The following is a 16341-nucleotide window of genomic DNA, read 5'->3' as shown; positions in this document are numbered from 1 at the left end:
TGTTATCCGTAAAAAGAAAAAGAAAAAACAAAAAGGGGTGTGAGTTGAATTGTCCAGACTTGCAAGAATCAAAATGGTTCTAGAACTGCCCAATTATTCAACCTATATATATATATATATATATATATATAAATGCTGTGCAATTACTACTTTACCCATTGGAAGATTCCAACAACTTGAAAAATAATCAATCAGGTCTTTTCCTAATTATAATTAGGATTAAAGTTTCATAATTTTAGAAATTATGAATTTGAATTTTGCATATTATGGATAAGTTTATCTTTTTCTTTTTAGTGTTTGTATGCTGTAATTTATTAAATTATTAATTAATAATATAATGCTTGGAACTTAAAGATATGGTTTGAATTTTATGAATTATATAAAAAAATCTATCTCAATTGAACTATGAATATATGTCGAACTTCAATAGGGTGATATTATATTTTTCAATAATTTAATCGGATTTATCTACTCCAATTTTTATTGAATGATAAAAAAAAAAAAAATTAATTAAAGTGTTAATACTCTATTTTTGGATTAAATATAATCAAATAATTTAATTTGGTATTTTTGATGAAATTACTATTTCACCCTTGGAGGAAGTCTATTTACCTCTGTTTACATCTATTCTATTGTATATTGTATCTGTGTGCTCTCTCTCTCTCTCTCTCCCCCCAACATACACACTCGATCATTTCTCTCTCTCTGAAATTTCTGTGTCCGGCGTTCTTTTGGAATTGGAATCGTGAAGATGGAGCGTCGTACACTGGATATCACGCTTCGATATGCTAAGGATTTGAAGAAGATAAACCTCATTTCGACGATGGATGTATACGCCATCGTTTCCATCTCCGGCGGCTGTGAGAACTCGAACCAGACGACAAGAACGCCGGCGGATCGGGAAGGCGGCAGGAATCCCACGTGGGATTTCCCGATGAGGTTCGTGGTGGAGGAGGCGGCGCTGCAGCAGAACCGCCTCACCCTCGACGTCAAGCTCAGGTGCGAGAGGGTTTTAGGGGACAAGGACATTGGTGAAGTCCACGTCCCCGTTAAAGAGCTTCTTGATGGCGGCGCCGGAGGCCGGAAGTTCGTCAGCTACCAAGTGAGGAAGCCCAGCGGAAGGCCTAAAGGCCAGCTCACTTTCTCCTATAAATTCAGCGAGAAACCCAACTCCTCCGCAGCGCCGCCGCAGCCGCCGGTGGAGGAGGTATTTCCGGAACCAGCGACGGCATACCCGATGGGCGGACGCAGTTGGCCATATCCCGCGAAGCCGCCGGGTGTCTACCCTCCTCATTACCCGGCAGCGGTGGAGGAAGTTGGAAGACTTTACCCACCGCCTCCGGCCAGGTACACACAAGTTGGAGGACTTTATCCTTCGCTACAGGGGTATGCTTATCCACCACCGTCCTCGCCGCCGCCTGGTTATGGGTATCCACTGCTACCGCTACCACAGCGTGGGTACGGGTACCCACTGCTGCCGCCTCCGCCGAGTTACGTGTATCCGCCGCTGGCGGTGGAGGAAGCGCCAAGGAAGAATAATGTTGGGTGGTGGGTTGCTGATCGGAGATATGACTCCTGATGCAGCTGGTTTTTAACGGAATTAAATTTTCTTTTATTTATCTTTTACTTAAAACATTTTTGTATTATTTTTTTGGACTAATAAATTTGTTTATAGTTAAGAATTTCAAACTCATACTAATAATAATAATTCTGCTGTATTTGTTTGGATTATTCTTTATTAATTTGAGATTTTTGGGCCAGTTTGCATGTTTGTGTTTTTATTTTTGATTTTCAATTTTTTAAAGAATGTAAAAATATATTTATTTATACGTATTTTTACTAAAAATATATTAATTTAATATAAAAAATCATCTCATCAAATAATTTACATATATTTTTATTTTACACAAAAAATTATATAAAATTAAAAATACATATTTTTCCGTTGAAAACAAAAATATAAGGTATATATATTTATTTTAAAATTTTTTCTCTAAATCATCAAAATTATAAGTCTACGTTTTTGTATTGTTAAGTCTTATTTACGTGGTTGGATATCTGCATTAATTGAGTCCAATGTCTTGTTTATAGTTTTTTTTTTAAGTCTAGAGTTTGGTGTTGGATTCTATTGTGCCAAGATTTGAACACAACCAATATTGGTTGGACTATCTTTTTACATATTTACTCCCCACTTCCACTATCAATTGTTCATCTTGTTTTTTATTTTCTCCAAAATTTTATTTAAAATGACCTACTATATTAAATATTTTGATAATTTATCTTTCAAATGATCCACTGCATTAAATAGTTCACTGGCAAATTTGTTCAATATCATTTTAAATCCTCGTAGCAAGGAAATACATCATCATAATAAATTCCCACCTAATGCTGACCAAAATTCAAATTAAATCATAAACCCTACAATTCTATATCTCTTGATAAATAAGATCGCAAAATATAATAATATTCCATATATTGATAGGTTTCAATTAAAGAAAAAAATAAAAACCACAAAATTTAAGTCTATTTAGTCAAAACATTTGTCTGTGTGTGTGGGGGGTTTGATCTTAGGACATGTTGATGTGGAAATTTTTGGTAATGTCAAATGTGGGATTTGGACCCAATTTTGGGTGTGTGTGGGTTTGGCCAACAAACAACATTACATCAATTTACCAAATACTGAATTCCAAAAATAAAATAGTATGGTTCCTATGGGCATCCGGGGAATCGGACACCGGTCCGTACTGTGGGAGGGTACTAATGTACTATGATACTGCTACACCAGATGTGCTCAACGGCTTCCTCATTCACTAGAAATGTGTTTGAGCCGAGGAAGCCTGTATTTCGAGTGTAGATGCGATTTACACATGAGACATTCATGATTCATCTCAATCCTTGACATCAGTTGCTGCAGATGCCTATTTTCAGACAATGCAGAACACGGGAGTTGGAGTAGGCGACAGGAATTGTACAAACATCTTCTATCTTTTTCTTGTATATATATGAAAAACTATTGTAGATTTTTACAGCAGACTGTGACACCAATCACATGAGCAAGAAAATGGAAAAGAACCCCACTGCAACGACAGAAAACGAAAAACAAACATGAATTTCCTAGGAAAATAGTTGCTGTCAATGATAACGGAACCTCATCAATCAAGCTCTCTGACTACCTTGCATAAACGGGGATCATTCTTGAATACGGGATCATAGTATGTCGGTCCAAACGGAGATGAGCAACGTCCTAGTTTGTGCAGTCAAAACCATGGCAAACAGAGAGCCAGATAATGAGAATCAAGAGGAGGATGATTCCGAGCACAACCAACTTTATCTTCATATTCTGATACCACATTTTTCTTCGGATTTGTGTCCCTTTTTTCTTGAATTCTTGCGCCTAAATTCAGAAAGACAGGTGTTTCAGAATGATGGTCAATCTGATTTTAGGACACGGTGCAAAAAGATATGTAAGAATAGACTTACCGAATCACGAAGGTCTTCAGCCTTGTTGCTAAGAATGGTTAAGTTTTCTCCTCTTTCAATAGTCTGAAAGAGAGAAGAAATTAATAATACACAATAACTTATGTGGTGTCGGCCACTTTCTTTTTCTCGACTTCGGGTTCACATTAAATTTTGAGAGAAGACAAGTGATATATCAAAGAAAATTACAATGAAAAAGCAATGAATCCTACATGCATCATATAGTCTCTTCATTTCGAAGGCCAACTTTTCACATTATAATCATATTTCTGAACCAAAAGGCAAGAGGTTTACAGATCGTTTGAAGGATCAGCACAAAAGATTACTGAAAGCAATCAAAAGCAACAAAGAAGTAGTCGACATGCATTAATATTTCTCCAGTTCATTTCACACACCTTGTCTATGTTCTCCAGCATAACACTTTTGACTTCCGAAACTTGGGCTTTAACTTTTAATAATTTCTCGATCTCATCGGCATGATCGATGATATATTGCATGTGTTCTTTCAATAGTGGCCTGCATTTTGCAGTCTTTATCAACTTTTCCACATTTCTCGACAACTCAAATGTGCAAAAAGGAATTAACAGAACACATTCAGTTTGAACATACCCAAATTCTTTGTTCAGACTTTTGGCAACTGCTGTATCTGCTTTACCACCACCGTATCTCTTCTTGAAATCAGCTTTGATCCGCTCCAAAAATGCAAAGGAGATCTGTTTCCCGACAGATTCTTTTGCAACAACACAATAAGCTGCATGATCAGCAAGCATGGTGTCAAGTGAGTAGAAGCAAAACCTCTATGCTTCTTTAGAGGCAGCCAAGAAAGATTCCTCATTCAAACAATCCTTTAAGTCGCAACCATAACCAGTATACAAAAATTGTCAAATGACATAATCTTTCAGTTAGAAAGCATAAACCTGTTTGCCTCGTCAGCTAACGACTCACAGTTATAGAACGAAGAAATACACAAACTTCAGCTCTACAGTCCCTCACTACCACTAAATAATACTATATCTATGATATCCCCACAACTCTGACCAGATGACGTAGTTGGATTACCGTGTTAGAAGGAATCCGTCCTAAGCACAACAACTAGCAAACTCACGAAACTTGCTTAAAGGATAACTTCAATATCTGCTGAAATGAAGAGATTGCTCTCTCTTTACATACAAAACTTAGAGGCTGTTTGATGAATACTCTATGGTCAGAATACTAATAATAAATCCACGTAACTAATATTTGCAGGTTAACTATTGAGTTACTCAAAAGCTAGTTTTATTCCCAGCCATGATCGCAAGAATTCAACCATTTAGCCCAAGTTTCTCACATTTCTGCAGTTAAAACAACTTTCCAATTAAAGATCGAAAACCCAATTCCCCACAACTCCAGAAAAGCAAACCAACTTTCATAAAATTCCAAAAGAGAAACTTTACTAATTGCATGAACTGTGGCTTCCAGAAGGGGAAAAGAAAAAAAAACAAAGAAGCAAAGACTCCAACTTTTCAGCCTCACACACAGATCCAAGAATCCCATTTCATTTCCAACTCCGAATCCACGGAATTCACGACAATGAAACCAACTATCAAGATTTTTATAAATCAAATGAGTGAAGAAAAGTTAGAAAAAGAAGAGTAATTACCATAGCCATCTTCAACTAAGAAGTTGAAAATATGGCGATCACATTTGTAAGTTAACTTGTTGTTGGAAGAAGGCAACCTCTGCAAGCACTGCGCCGCAATCGCCGGGAAGTTGCCGGTGAACTCCGTGTACTCCGACAGTACCATCGTGCCCCGCGCCACGAAGCTGTATATGAACGATTCCTGCCCCATGGATGATCCCCTCGCCGGAAAAAGAGCTGCAAACCCGACCGCCGGAGCGAAAAGTAGCTGTTTTGGTTCGAACTCAGAGCTTTTTCTCTGGTGGCTGCTTTTCGCAGTGCTGTGAGAACGCAAAAACGCTGCTTTTCTTTTGATTTCTCCTTTTGGGTATATTTAAATTTGTTTACTTTTTATAGTTTCTTTCACTTTTTTAAGTATAATACTCAAAATTTGCCCAATAAAATTTTTGTAAAAGTTGATATAATATCATCATAATAAAAATATATAGGATAAATTACAATGAACTCTCTCAAACTTTGCAATAGATATGAATATCTCTCCTCGTTTGGACAATTATAAATGTCTTTTGGTGACATCCCATTTTAGGGTGTTATGTTAGATGATTATTGATTTCAAAGAGTATTTATAATTTTTCACACAACAAGAGTATTGAAATTATGACAAATTTTAGGAGAACTCATGGTAATTTATCCTAAATATATTTGAGTTTAATTTAATGTTAATTTTTGTGGTAATAATTGCTTTCTAACACAAATAAGACTTCATTTAGTTGGCGAAGTTGGTAATCTATAGGGTAAATTACATTTTTTGTCCCATAAATGGAACTGTTTCTAATTTTAGTCCCACACTCAGATCAATTCACACATTTAGTCCCATATGTGATTTTTTTTTTTCAATTTCAAGACCAAAAGGGGGATTACGTTAAAAATTGAGGCTGACGTTAAGTTTTTAGGACCAAAGGGTAAATTACAACCGACTATCCTGAAATTTGTTATAATAAATATCTTTTCGTTGTTTGAAAATTATAAATACCCTTTTGGAATTAATGATCGTCTAACAAATATCCCCTACAATGAGCTATCACAAAGGTATTTGTTAGACGTCATTAATATCATAGGGGTATTTGTGATTTTTTAAAAATACCCCCTATAATGTGTTATTACAAGGGGTATTTGTTATACGTCATTAGTATTATAGGGGTATTTGTTATTTTTTAAAAATACACCCTATAATGTATTATCACAACGGGTATTTGTTATACGTCATTAATATTATAGGGGTATTTGTGATTTTTAAAAAATACCCCCTACAATGGGCTATCACAAGGGGTGTTTGTTATATGTCATTAATATCACAAGGGTATTTGTAATTTTTCAAATAATGGGAGGTAATTACAATTATGTCAAATCTTACGAGAGTCCACTGTAATTTACCAGTATAATTATTTATGAGGGGAAAAAAAGGAAGGGTACTTTGGGCAATCTATATCTTGACCATCAAAGTAATTATTTTAAGGCGTTGAGCCTTGATAAATAGTATAGAATCTATAGATAATGCTTTACTAAGACTAAAAAAATATATATTCCTTTAAGTACTCAACCACCCATTGATTTAAGGTTATTACATCCACACCTTTCACTGATCTAATTTAAATACATTTTTGTTAGAATGAACATTGCAATTAATTCACTTGGGGTTGTTACATTTTATATGTAACTTTATTTGGTTGGATATATTATGATAATTTTTGTATGTGATGTTTAAGAAACATACTTCTAAGATTTTGACTATAATTTGACTATTTTTTGAACTAAAATGCAATTTGGACAAACTTCAAGCAAAATTCATTGGTTGGTCAGTTTGCTGGTGTCACGCTACAGTGAAGTGAAAATTATCATCGAGAAAGAGACGAAAAGATGAGCAAACCATATGATCGATGATTGTGTATTTGTAATATGCAGTAAACGGTCTCTTTTTATATATATGAGTAAGACTTAGGTATTGTGCGAATTGCAATGGATTACTTGCTCATGTGTGTGCTTCTATTCCATTTTGCCGTGAAAACATGATTGCCCTCTACATCACAATCAATTCGGTTTTTCATGAATGGACTAAGCATATGGACATTAATTGCTACTTAGTCCGAGATAAGTTCAAGGAAGGCTTCATATCTCCTTCTCATGTCTCCAGTAGCTCGGCAGATTTGTTTACCAAGATCCTACCCGTAGGCTACTTTACTGAGTTGACGTGCAAGCTGGGCTGGTTGATCTCCACCATGCTCTAGCTTGAGGAGGGAGTGTTGGAATGTGTGTGTTCCACGGGAGTTAGTATAGGTAGTGAAGTACAGTGTATTAGTTGAGTGCTGGAATAAAAGAAAGAAGACGCATTATTACACATATGCGAATGGTTTTGGCTCTTGTGATAATCATAACTGTTCATGTAATATAACTACCATATACAGATGGGTCGGATGCTGTAAGAATACATCAACTCTATCTTGAGGATTTTGAGTCGAACTCGTATGTTCATAGACACGTTGACGCCTTTGAGGTCCGGTTGTTGTTGCCAAGGATTATTACAATAACAGTGACATCGTCGTGATACTTCCGTCTTCTTCCAGCAGGGATGCTCATCAGCTCCTCCATGCTAAAACCTGAAAAAACATAAGGGCATAGTATGTGATTTGCAGCAGTCTCATGTAGTCCTAATAGCTAACTAATTCAAGAATCCTCAAACTTTCTACTGTTTACAAGTAGACAACCTGCTGAATCTGCTGCTCTTGCAACAAGCTGCTCGACCAAATATTTGGCTGGATCACCAGAAGGGTGTCTCAATATGTATGAATGCACTAGCTTCACAACTTCATTGTTGCTGAAGAAGTCAAACAAGCCATCACTTCCCAGTACGACAAAATGGTCTGAGGTTGAAACCTCGTGTACACTGAGTGACGGCTTTGCCAATACATATGGTGGGCTTATGAGGTTACGGACCCGAAGAATTCCCATCAAAGCATCGTTCATGTTTTTCTGAAAGAAAAAGGCTTCAGATGACGTGAATTTTATAGATGTACATGTAAATGATCAGAACCGACATTTTTGTACCTTTTTCAAGTAACCAACTCCGAACGCCCTAGTAACCTTGAGTTTCCCTTTAACTCTCCAGCCCACAATCGTGGAAGGGTCATCCGGGTGGTCGTTTAGGAGTCGGATTCTCTCAAGGTCATTGTCAACGGTGTGACTCTCCGTGAGCTGAACTGCTCGGAGGCCGTCCCCTTCTTCCATATTCCCATCATCATCATCATAGGTAGCCAATACGGCTCGACTATCACCAATGTTGAGCAAGTACAAGTTCTTCCCATGGAGCAGAACAAGCAGCACACAAGACCCTATGGATACTAAATCTGGACGGTCTTCCATCTCCCGTTCGACCATCTGTAGAAACTCGTTCTCTGCTTCACCGAGTGCACGTTCAAGGCTCTCAAGCACACTCTGCCTAAAAGAGCCGTCCCCCTTTAAACCTTCTATAGACATGCTACTACAAACGTCCAACGGCTCCTCCTCAAGATCCCAATCAAGCAAGTTAAGGTGAAATGCAACCGTTTCATACAACGTCCCGGCTAGAAAATCAGCAGCGTCCCTCCCATTGAATCCATCATAAACGGCACAGAACAACCAACCGTTCTCTTCAGAACAAACAGCCTGAACTCTGTCCTCACCTGCAGCCCCTCCAGCAATTTGCAAAACCTCCATTGCATTGAGGAAGCTCTCACTTCTAGTAGGAACACTCGAGGGCTTGAACGAGACTGCATCAAAATCAAGCGTCTCTCTCGGTGAGTGCAGACTAAAGTTCAAATTCGACATGCTGTTCTGGAGTGAAGCTGACAAAAGATCGATCTTCGTTAGAGACGGAGAAGACGGAAGCCGACGGAACGAGGTGGGAGAGTCTAGAGTTGGGAGTATCTCTGCCCCAATCAACCCATTGCATATGTTTGTGTTGGCTAGAGTTGCATTGGCACTCAATGCAGCACCGGACAGGCAAGAAAAGGACCGGCTAGCTCGGCGGAGCTTACCGGCTGAAGGGATGTCAATGTGAGTAGGTTTGCTGTAAGACTCATCGCTCTTGGAGTTGCAATTATAGCCAAAACTCACTTTGATTTCACCATCTGAATCATTTATGGTCTCATCAAGCATCATTTATGTCTACAAATGGAAACAAAACAGGAGCTCAATCAGTAACATCCACAACTAAGAAACCACCACAAATATTTTTCTACAAGGGCTAATTACATTCATACCTTCTCGGAAAATGCGAATTTACACTTTCCCCTATAAAAGTTTCAAGGTTACACTAATATCCTTCCGAAAATTCATCATTTACACCTGACCTCATTTCGTTAGATTTTGGATGAAAAATGCTGATGTAACAAAAAAATTTACATAAATTCTTAATTTTACCCCTTATTTAACATTCTCATTTAGTTATTTTTGTACTTATAAGAGGAAAAAATCTAATAATGTTAACTTCAGTCCATTTATATATATCATATTTATCTCTTTATAAGTAAAATATATATATGAGAATGTTAAACAATGATTGAAATTAATAGTTACTGTAATTTTTTTTTTGTTAATGTTAGTATTTTTTGTCCAATCGCTGGCGGAAGAAGGTCAGGTGTAAATAGATTTTTTTTAATGAAATGCAAGTATAATTTTAAAACTTTTTTAGAGAAAAGTATAATTTCTCATTTTTTAGATGGAGCTATATATAATTACATATTCTTAGAGATTAACAAAATCCCAACATTCTCCCTGGAGTTGTTTTCATAAGAGGGGCAGTGGGGAGACAACCTAATTTTCATGGTGAGCAGCATACTATTCCTACTTTTTCTTGTCTTCTGGACTATAGATACAACATATTGGATTACACAATTCAAATAGTTTGAAAAACCAATAAGTACTATAAAGATGAAATCTTTATCTACTCTTTCATACCTTCAAATGGGGTCAAAATGTTTGAAAAAACACAATCCCATTACTCCAAACTGTAAGAAGAACATAAAAATTGCAGAAACACCTGACTCACCTTCTTGTTTCTGACCAAGAACACACCCAAAATACTGCAAAAACCTCAAAGAATGCTATCTCATGCACAAATAACGCAGTTAGGTGGAAACGGAAGCAGCAGATGGAACAAGTGTATGCAAACTGTCAGCAGCAAACACGCCAAGGTAGAAGTGCAAGAAACTGCAAAGGTAAATCCTATGAAGATGTCTGTATTAGAAACAACAATCTTAGAGAGAGGGCGGGGGGGGGGGGGGGGAGGTGGAAGTCTGGAAGATGAGGAGGGAGAATGCCACGGATAAAAGAATTTGATGGAGTGACGTTTCTGGCTGGGAAAAGGTCAAGATGTCTTCAGATATATCAACGCTACGCTGCTTGATTTGTCAACAGAAGCAGTGGGATGGCAATCGGGCTGGGGCGGACTTACCTCTAATGGGGCGGATTTGATATGCCTTTTAGCGGGTTCGGATGGGTTTGCGAACACTGGTGCATTGATGGGAGTATTATGTATTTTTACTACACTACCCTTCACTACAAACAAAACATAGTATCCTACAGTAACCTTAGAACAGTGAAATTCCCCCCTTCAACCCTGCTCCTTCCTCAGCCAATGCTCATCAAATTTCACTAAAACTAGGGTTAATTATACTTACACCCCCTTCCATAAAAATTGTTCACACTTAACCCCTTTTTATTAAAATTTAGACGAAAAATAATAATGTTAGCATAAAAATTATATAAATTTTTAATTTTATCCATCATTTAATACTTTCATGTAATAATTTTATACGTATTAGGGAGAAAATATAATGATATTAACCTCACTCCTCTCTCTCTCTCCATATATATATTATATATATTTTTATCCCTTTATAAGTATAAAAATATACATGAGAATGTTAAATGATGGGCAAAATTGAAAATTTATATAACTTTCTTTTAGCTAACGTCAACATTTTTATTTCAAATTTTAACAAATATGGATAAGGTGTAAATAAAAAATTTTCAGAAGTAGTATAAGTATAATTTTAAAACTTCTCTTGGGGAAATGTAATTTCACTGGGGTATCTAATCCCATTTGCTCCCCTAGCTTTCGTCTCTCAGTGTCAGTGTCGGCCCAGCAGAGTGCTTTCGCCGTTGGTGTTCTTTCCGATCTCTACGCATTTCACCGCTCCACCAGAAATTCCCTTTGCCCCTACCGTACTCCAACTTGGTAGTTTTCACCGCCTGTCCAGGGCATTTTTTAATGGAATTTAAGTATAAATTAATCCTTAAAACTATCCATCATGATCAAACAGAAACAATACAAAAGCAAAATTTAGTTATGATTAATCAACATTTTTCATAATTTTAGCTACAACGAAAACAATTAGCACGAGTTATACCTATTGTTTTGGGCTTTTGGCATTGAGTTTGCATAAAAGGCTAGAAATTATTGCATAATCATAATTAATTAATATTCATTACAATTTTTTATATCATAAAAGAATTTCATATTATTTTTAGAGCACCAAAGATTATTTTACAATGCATTCCATTTGTATGATTTGTGAAATATGCCTCGTACTTGATAACTCTAATCAATGCCCATCAAAGAACATGGGATATGGAATTCCTAAACATCAACAACATAAACGATAATTACACTCATCTCTTTTAAAATTTGATGGAATTATAGATAAATTTTTTATTTAATATTTTTTATATTTATTTTTATCTAACAAATAAATTTCTTCTTTAATTCAATTTATCGAATTTGTTGATATGAGCAAAACAAAATTAAATAAAATTTACTCCCTATTAACTTTTACTGATATATTACAAATCAAGTAATAAATCTAATGAATGCCTGTCAAAGAACATGGGATGTGGCATTCCTTAACATCATTAATAGAAGGGATAATAGGTTTGGTGTAATTACAGATAAACCTCTTGTGGCTTAAAAAAAATATATCTAATATTTTTTATGTTTGTTTATATCTAATAAATAGATCTTCCCGTTAGTCAAAATTCACTTAATTTTGTAATATGAGCAAAAAAAAATTGAATAAAAATTCATATTTACCCCTAATTGACTTATTGCAAAACAAACAAATCTTTCTAACCAAACTACTCCATGAAGATATACCTTCTCACATGTAGCAATATGTCAATCGAGAGTGAACATAAATTTTTATTTAATATTTTTGTTAATATCAACAAATTTGAAAAACTGGACTAATGAAAAGATCTATTTTTTAGATAAAAATAAATATTAAGGGTACTAAATATAACTTTTTAAATCACATAAAATCTTTTTATAGTTACACCAAAACCTCAGACGAGGGGAGTTACACTATCCCTTAATCATTTTTAAAAAGCACACACACTTGATGTTACTTGGTGAAGGGTCTTCTTGCCCAGTTTGCTGCTCTCATCTTGGATGCAAATTCTTGGGAGTCTTGAGACAAAAACTACAGAGAGGAGGGGACCAAAGATGAGGAAATTCAAGAAACTTTGAGCGTATGTAATGAACAACAATTTAGGCAAAATCTTACAATTGAGTTGTTGCTGCTTTCTAAGATAAGAAAAATAAGTGAGTTATTGTCTTGTGACCACTCAATTTGTTGTTTAGGAGAAGAGAATGATAAACTTCAGTTGATTGAAAGAGACATGTTTTGAGTTTGATTTGATTTTCATGTGACCATATCCATTCATGTGCACATGTTCTTGCTTTAATTCAGACATTTATCTACCTCCCCAAACAGCAATTCAATTTGTTTTCTTGCTATTTCCACAACTGGCACCCTGAGGTTTTAGGTATATTCCTCAGGAACCCCTCAATTCTGAGAAATTACAGTATACCTCTTACGGTCGTACCATAAACAGCAGCTAGCAGTGCTCTGATGATTGCTATTCGGTGTCTATTTTTCACGCAGATGCTTAGGAAAGCCGTATTTAAAAGCTTAGCCTCATTGAACTGACGGTGTAACTGTCATAGCATCGTAAATAAGACTATTCGACATTGTAGGAAACTTTTGTCACTCCTTTTCTTGTCCGAATTTGTGAAACCTGAACGAAGAAGAAGATACAAGAATGTCTCAGAAAAAGGTAGATTTCATGTAAAACCCGGTGCATCCATCTAAGAGCAACGAACAAGAAATCCAAGCAATAAAACACATGATCGCGAGTGTAATCTGGAGCAAGAATTAAGGATGAAAAACAGATGCAACATATATTAAGATGTGCTGTGAAGTTAACAAAGGTGAGATGTATGTGCTGTAGTATACTATGGTATACGTGTTTCATTAAGATATTACAAGGCAGATAGAGACATTCTTGTTCCCTCTAAACTATGACAGATATACTAAGAAGCATTTTCAGAACTACGTTTACACAGGCTTGTTTGTTATTACGTAGAGCCATGTGAGTAATGCCAATTCCACGTGTAACAGCCGCAGCTATTGCAGTAACCAGAAATCGGGATATAGTGGATTTCATTAATGAAGTAACCTTAATTAATGTAAAAAAATTGGATTCAAGAAGTTACTTTCTATGTAACAACATAGAAGAGTGGAGAATTTATTACAGCATGTGGATAAAGAGAGCATCAAGACATGAATTTGTAGACCACTGAGCTACATTTTTAAACTAATAAGTACCTTTAGGTTCAAAATCTCACTGATGTCGTTTACGTGTGTACCACCGCAGGGGCATCCTAGGCTATCCCCTAACTGCACAATCCTAGGAGCGCTGTCCTGAAAAGTCAAAGAGCAGAAAAACATAGTCTCAGAAACCAAAGCATCTCTAACTGGCATTTCATCAATGTCTTATTCCTTTCTGCAGCAACATATGTAAATGCAAATACTTGGATCAATGTCATGTACAAAAATAATCGAACTTAATGGAGTACAAAAGCTGACCCTACGATTACACTTAGCCTGAGCTTTCATGGATCCAAGTTTATTGCCATGGATTTCTGTAAGTTTACAATACTTTATATCACAATCATTGGACGACCGTATATTCTTTTGTAAGATTATTGCGTCGTAGCAAAAGAAACTTAAGTGGTCATAAAAACATGAGTAATTCATCTCCAAACCTGGAAAAGTTTGTGTGGTCGTAGTTCTTTTTTTTTTTGTTCTTTCTTTCTTGCTTTCATACATGTTTTACTTATGTATTGCAATGTAACAAAACAGGCGTCGTAAAATCCAATAATTTTCTCCAAAGTGTGTGGAGAAAACGATGTCAAAAGATCTTCAGATGGGGTTTCACTGTGATCTGATCCTGATCACCGTATATTCATTAGGTAAACTTTCAATGTAGTAGCCGGAAGCACAGAGATTGCAGGTAAAATAAAAATACATCAAGATTAATTTTCTTCTTACCTTGGGTATATAATCCGGGAGGGAACCACCACAGAGTTCAGAAGCTTTATCATATGGCAAAATGGATACAGAAACCTGGATGGAACATGGAATTATTAGGAGACAATACACATAACAAGCAAGTTTAATTCAACTAAAAAAGAATAGATTGGAATGCATACTTTCCCTCCTTTTGAGATCAACTTGCTAGCTTCTAATTCTAGCTCCTTTGGCTTGCTTTTCAACTCATTGTGCGGAACCTCGCCTTTGTATTCCACGAATGGCCTGAAAGTTTGTCAACTATTTGGCACATTAAACTTATCAAACATGAAATCTACGAGTCAACATCTTAATACTGATCAAAATATAAGATTTATTCAGCCAATTGAAGTGTCTACTACTTGTAAAGATTGGGACATCCTCAGAGCTAATCTAGTATTGCTTTTGCCTCAGTATCGTGGGGTTTCATATGAAAGTTTCGATAGAAATGCAGGTAGAATATTACTCTAACATGCTGCTTGGACAAAACTAAGTATCACTAAGAGAATAAAGTTCCGAATGCCTATAACGCATACCCATCTGGAAAGTGGTATGCTTTTCCCGGCTCCAAGTGATCCCATCCGACATTTCTCACACAGATATCCAGCAAGTGACCGGCTGAATGCAGCCTGCGAAGCAAAAAAATTTAAGCTATATTAACAAGATTGTCCTGCTCAGAATGAATGATAAGCAGCTCGATGGAATTAAGTACACAAGCAAAAGCCCAAATCCAAGATCCGGTAACAGCCACGACAAAGAATTCACAAAAATGTGAACTTACACGAGAGCTAAAATATTTTCTTTATCTTTTGACATCAAAGTTCATCCATTTATATGAATAACGCATTTTTCTTGTCCAATCGAAACGGAGTCGAGCAAGAATACAAACACAATGCATAATAATCAAGTTCAAGAATTGATAACCGGCTAAAAATTATGTCAAAACAATGTAAAATTTGAAAATTTGATACCTTGAGTTGAGCTTGCGCCTACCTTCATCCACAGTTAACAACACTTGAGCACCTTTCTCAATATTCTCATCTTTCCTGGAGTCCTCGAAATGCCCATAGTGATACACCTATGAGAATGAAGTGAAAAAACTCGGTATACAAATTGAAGTAGCAACATAATCAAAGATAGAAAAAAACATCCAACAGATATAAAGAAATTCAAACCAAAAGAACTCACAATTTTGTCCTTGGATCGAACATCCTCAACTATGAACTTGAACAGTGGATTGGAGATGGAACCCTTGTCTGAAGGTTGACCACCCCCTTGTGGGTGGAATATTGTGGAGTCAAGTACCAAAGTTTGCCTGCCATCCTCATTCTTTTTCAAGAACCCATCAATAAAATCATAAAAATATTGAAAACTTTTGATCATACACAAACACACACACGCACCCAGAATATGTGTGTGTTAGAATTAGAAAGGGGGAAAACTTACCAAGAAGGAGGACAGGAGAGTAGCATAGGATTGGAGTTTGAACATGTCTTCATAGTATTCCAGGTTTGTTGGGCTCAGATTTCCATCCATCACTCTTCTTGCCTGTGGGGGGTGTCCGTGTGTCAGTATTCCTGCAGAGACTGTGGGGCGTGTGTGTGTGTGTGTGTGTTAATCTCCAACTTTCCTGGGGAATACTTGAGTGAGAAAGGTCACCTCGTTTTAACGTGTCAGTCGAGGTTCAAATCTTCACTATTATTCGAGATTTAACATAATAATAAGTATGTTTTTATTATTTACAAAATTATTAATATTTTATTAATTTAAACCATCGTTTAATAATTAGCCAAACTGATT

At 36.2% G+C, this 16341-nt stretch overlaps 4 protein-coding genes across 6 annotated transcripts; 1 reads left to right on the top strand and 3 right to left on the bottom strand.

Moving 5' to 3' along the window:
- Window positions 1-624: 624 nt before the first annotated feature.
- LOC110011259 (protein SRC2-like) lies at window positions 625-1731 on the top strand. Its single transcript, XM_020692987.2, has one exon. The coding sequence runs from the start codon at window positions 752-754 to the stop codon at window positions 1577-1579; it is 828 nt and encodes a 275-aa protein (XP_020548646.2). The 5' UTR covers window positions 625-751; the 3' UTR covers window positions 1580-1731.
- Window positions 1732-2966: 1235 nt separating this feature from the next.
- LOC105156893 (vesicle-associated membrane protein 724) lies at window positions 2967-5463 on the bottom strand. Its single transcript, XM_011073144.3, has 5 exons — window positions 5117-5463; window positions 4087-4228; window positions 3873-3993; window positions 3481-3543; window positions 2967-3394 (listed from the first exon to the last, which is right to left on the bottom strand). Exons 1-5 carry the CDS (start codon window positions 5304-5306, stop codon window positions 3245-3247), a joined length of 666 nt encoding a protein of 221 aa, XP_011071446.1. The 5' UTR covers window positions 5307-5463; the 3' UTR covers window positions 2967-3244.
- A 1653-nt stretch (window positions 5464-7116) lies between these two features.
- Window positions 7117-10723, bottom strand: LOC105156891 (putative protein phosphatase 2C 40). Of its 2 annotated transcripts, XR_016064652.1 has the most exons (5): window positions 10179-10723; window positions 8198-9295; window positions 7858-8122; window positions 7549-7749; window positions 7117-7458 (listed from the first exon to the last, which is right to left on the bottom strand). XR_016064652.1 is itself a non-coding variant. In XM_011073143.3 (4 exons), exons 2-4 carry the CDS (start codon window positions 9287-9289, stop codon window positions 7622-7624), a joined length of 1485 nt encoding a protein of 494 aa, XP_011071445.1. In that variant the 5' UTR covers window positions 9290-9295; window positions 10179-10721; the 3' UTR covers window positions 7465-7621. The 2 variants fall into 2 exon arrangements, 1 of the variants encoding a protein (XP_011071445.1); XM_011073143.3 differs by lacking the exon at window positions 7117-7458 and having other exon boundaries at window positions 7465-7749; window positions 10179-10721.
- A 1703-nt stretch (window positions 10724-12426) lies between these two features.
- LOC105156890 (threonyl and alanyl tRNA synthetase second additional domain-containing protein) lies at window positions 12427-16209 on the bottom strand. Of its 2 annotated transcripts, XR_016064653.1 has the most exons (9): window positions 15988-16209; window positions 15730-15870; window positions 15513-15619; window positions 15078-15170; window positions 14685-14787; window positions 14524-14598; window positions 13798-13893; window positions 13001-13207; window positions 12427-12609 (listed from the first exon to the last, which is right to left on the bottom strand). XR_016064653.1 is itself a non-coding variant. In XM_011073142.3 (8 exons), exons 1-8 carry the CDS (start codon window positions 16075-16077, stop codon window positions 13151-13153), a joined length of 762 nt encoding a protein of 253 aa, XP_011071444.1. In that variant the 5' UTR covers window positions 16078-16209; the 3' UTR covers window positions 12781-13150. The 2 variants fall into 2 exon arrangements, 1 of the variants encoding a protein (XP_011071444.1); XM_011073142.3 differs by lacking the exon at window positions 12427-12609 and having other exon boundaries at window positions 12781-13207.
- Window positions 16210-16341: the final 132 nt, after the last annotated feature.

The sequence above is a fragment of the Sesamum indicum genome, linkage group LG3, assembly GCF_026168435.1.
Source record: "Sesamum indicum cultivar Baizhima isolate 11 linkage group LG3, ASM2616843v1, whole genome shotgun sequence".
Lineage (NCBI taxonomy): Eukaryota > Viridiplantae > Streptophyta > Magnoliopsida > Lamiales > Pedaliaceae > Sesamum > Sesamum indicum.
This window is presented reverse-complemented; position numbering and strand designations above follow the sequence as displayed.

Coding starts and splice junctions, on each gene's coding strand:
- LOC110011259 (XM_020692987.2), top strand. CDS start 752: ATGGAGCGTCGTACACTGGATATCACGCTTCGATATGCTAAGGATTTG.
- LOC105156893 (XM_011073144.3), bottom strand. CDS start 5,306: ATGGGGCAGGAATCGTTCATATACAGCTTCGTGGCGCGGGGCACGATG. Junction 3,544..3,872: donor TGCTGGAGAACATAGACAAG/GTGTGTGAAATG, acceptor TCTCTCTTTCAG/ACTATTGAAAGAGGAGAAAA. Junction 3,395..3,480: donor CTGAAGACCTTCGTGATTCG/GTAAGTCTATTC, acceptor TTCTGAATTTAG/GCGCAAGAATTCAAGAAAAA.
- LOC105156891 (XM_011073143.3), bottom strand. CDS start 9,289: ATGATGCTTGATGAGACCATAAATGATTCAGATGGTGAAATCAAAGTG. Junction 8,123..8,197: donor GAGTTGGTTACTTGAAAAAG/GTACAAAAATGT, acceptor TTTTTCTTTCAG/AAAAACATGAACGATGCTTT. Junction 7,750..7,857: donor AAGAGCAGCAGATTCAGCAG/GTTGTCTACTTG, acceptor ATGTTTTTTCAG/GTTTTAGCATGGAGGAGCTG.
- LOC105156890 (XM_011073142.3), bottom strand. CDS start 16,077: ATGGATGGAAATCTGAGCCCAACAAACCTGGAATACTATGAAGACATG. Junction 15,620..15,729: donor TTCGATCCAAGGACAAAATT/GTGAGTTCTTTT, acceptor TCATTCTCATAG/GTGTATCACTATGGGCATTT. Junction 14,788..15,077: donor GCATACCACTTTCCAGATGG/GTATGCGTTATA, acceptor ACAAACTTTCAG/GCCATTCGTGGAATACAAAG.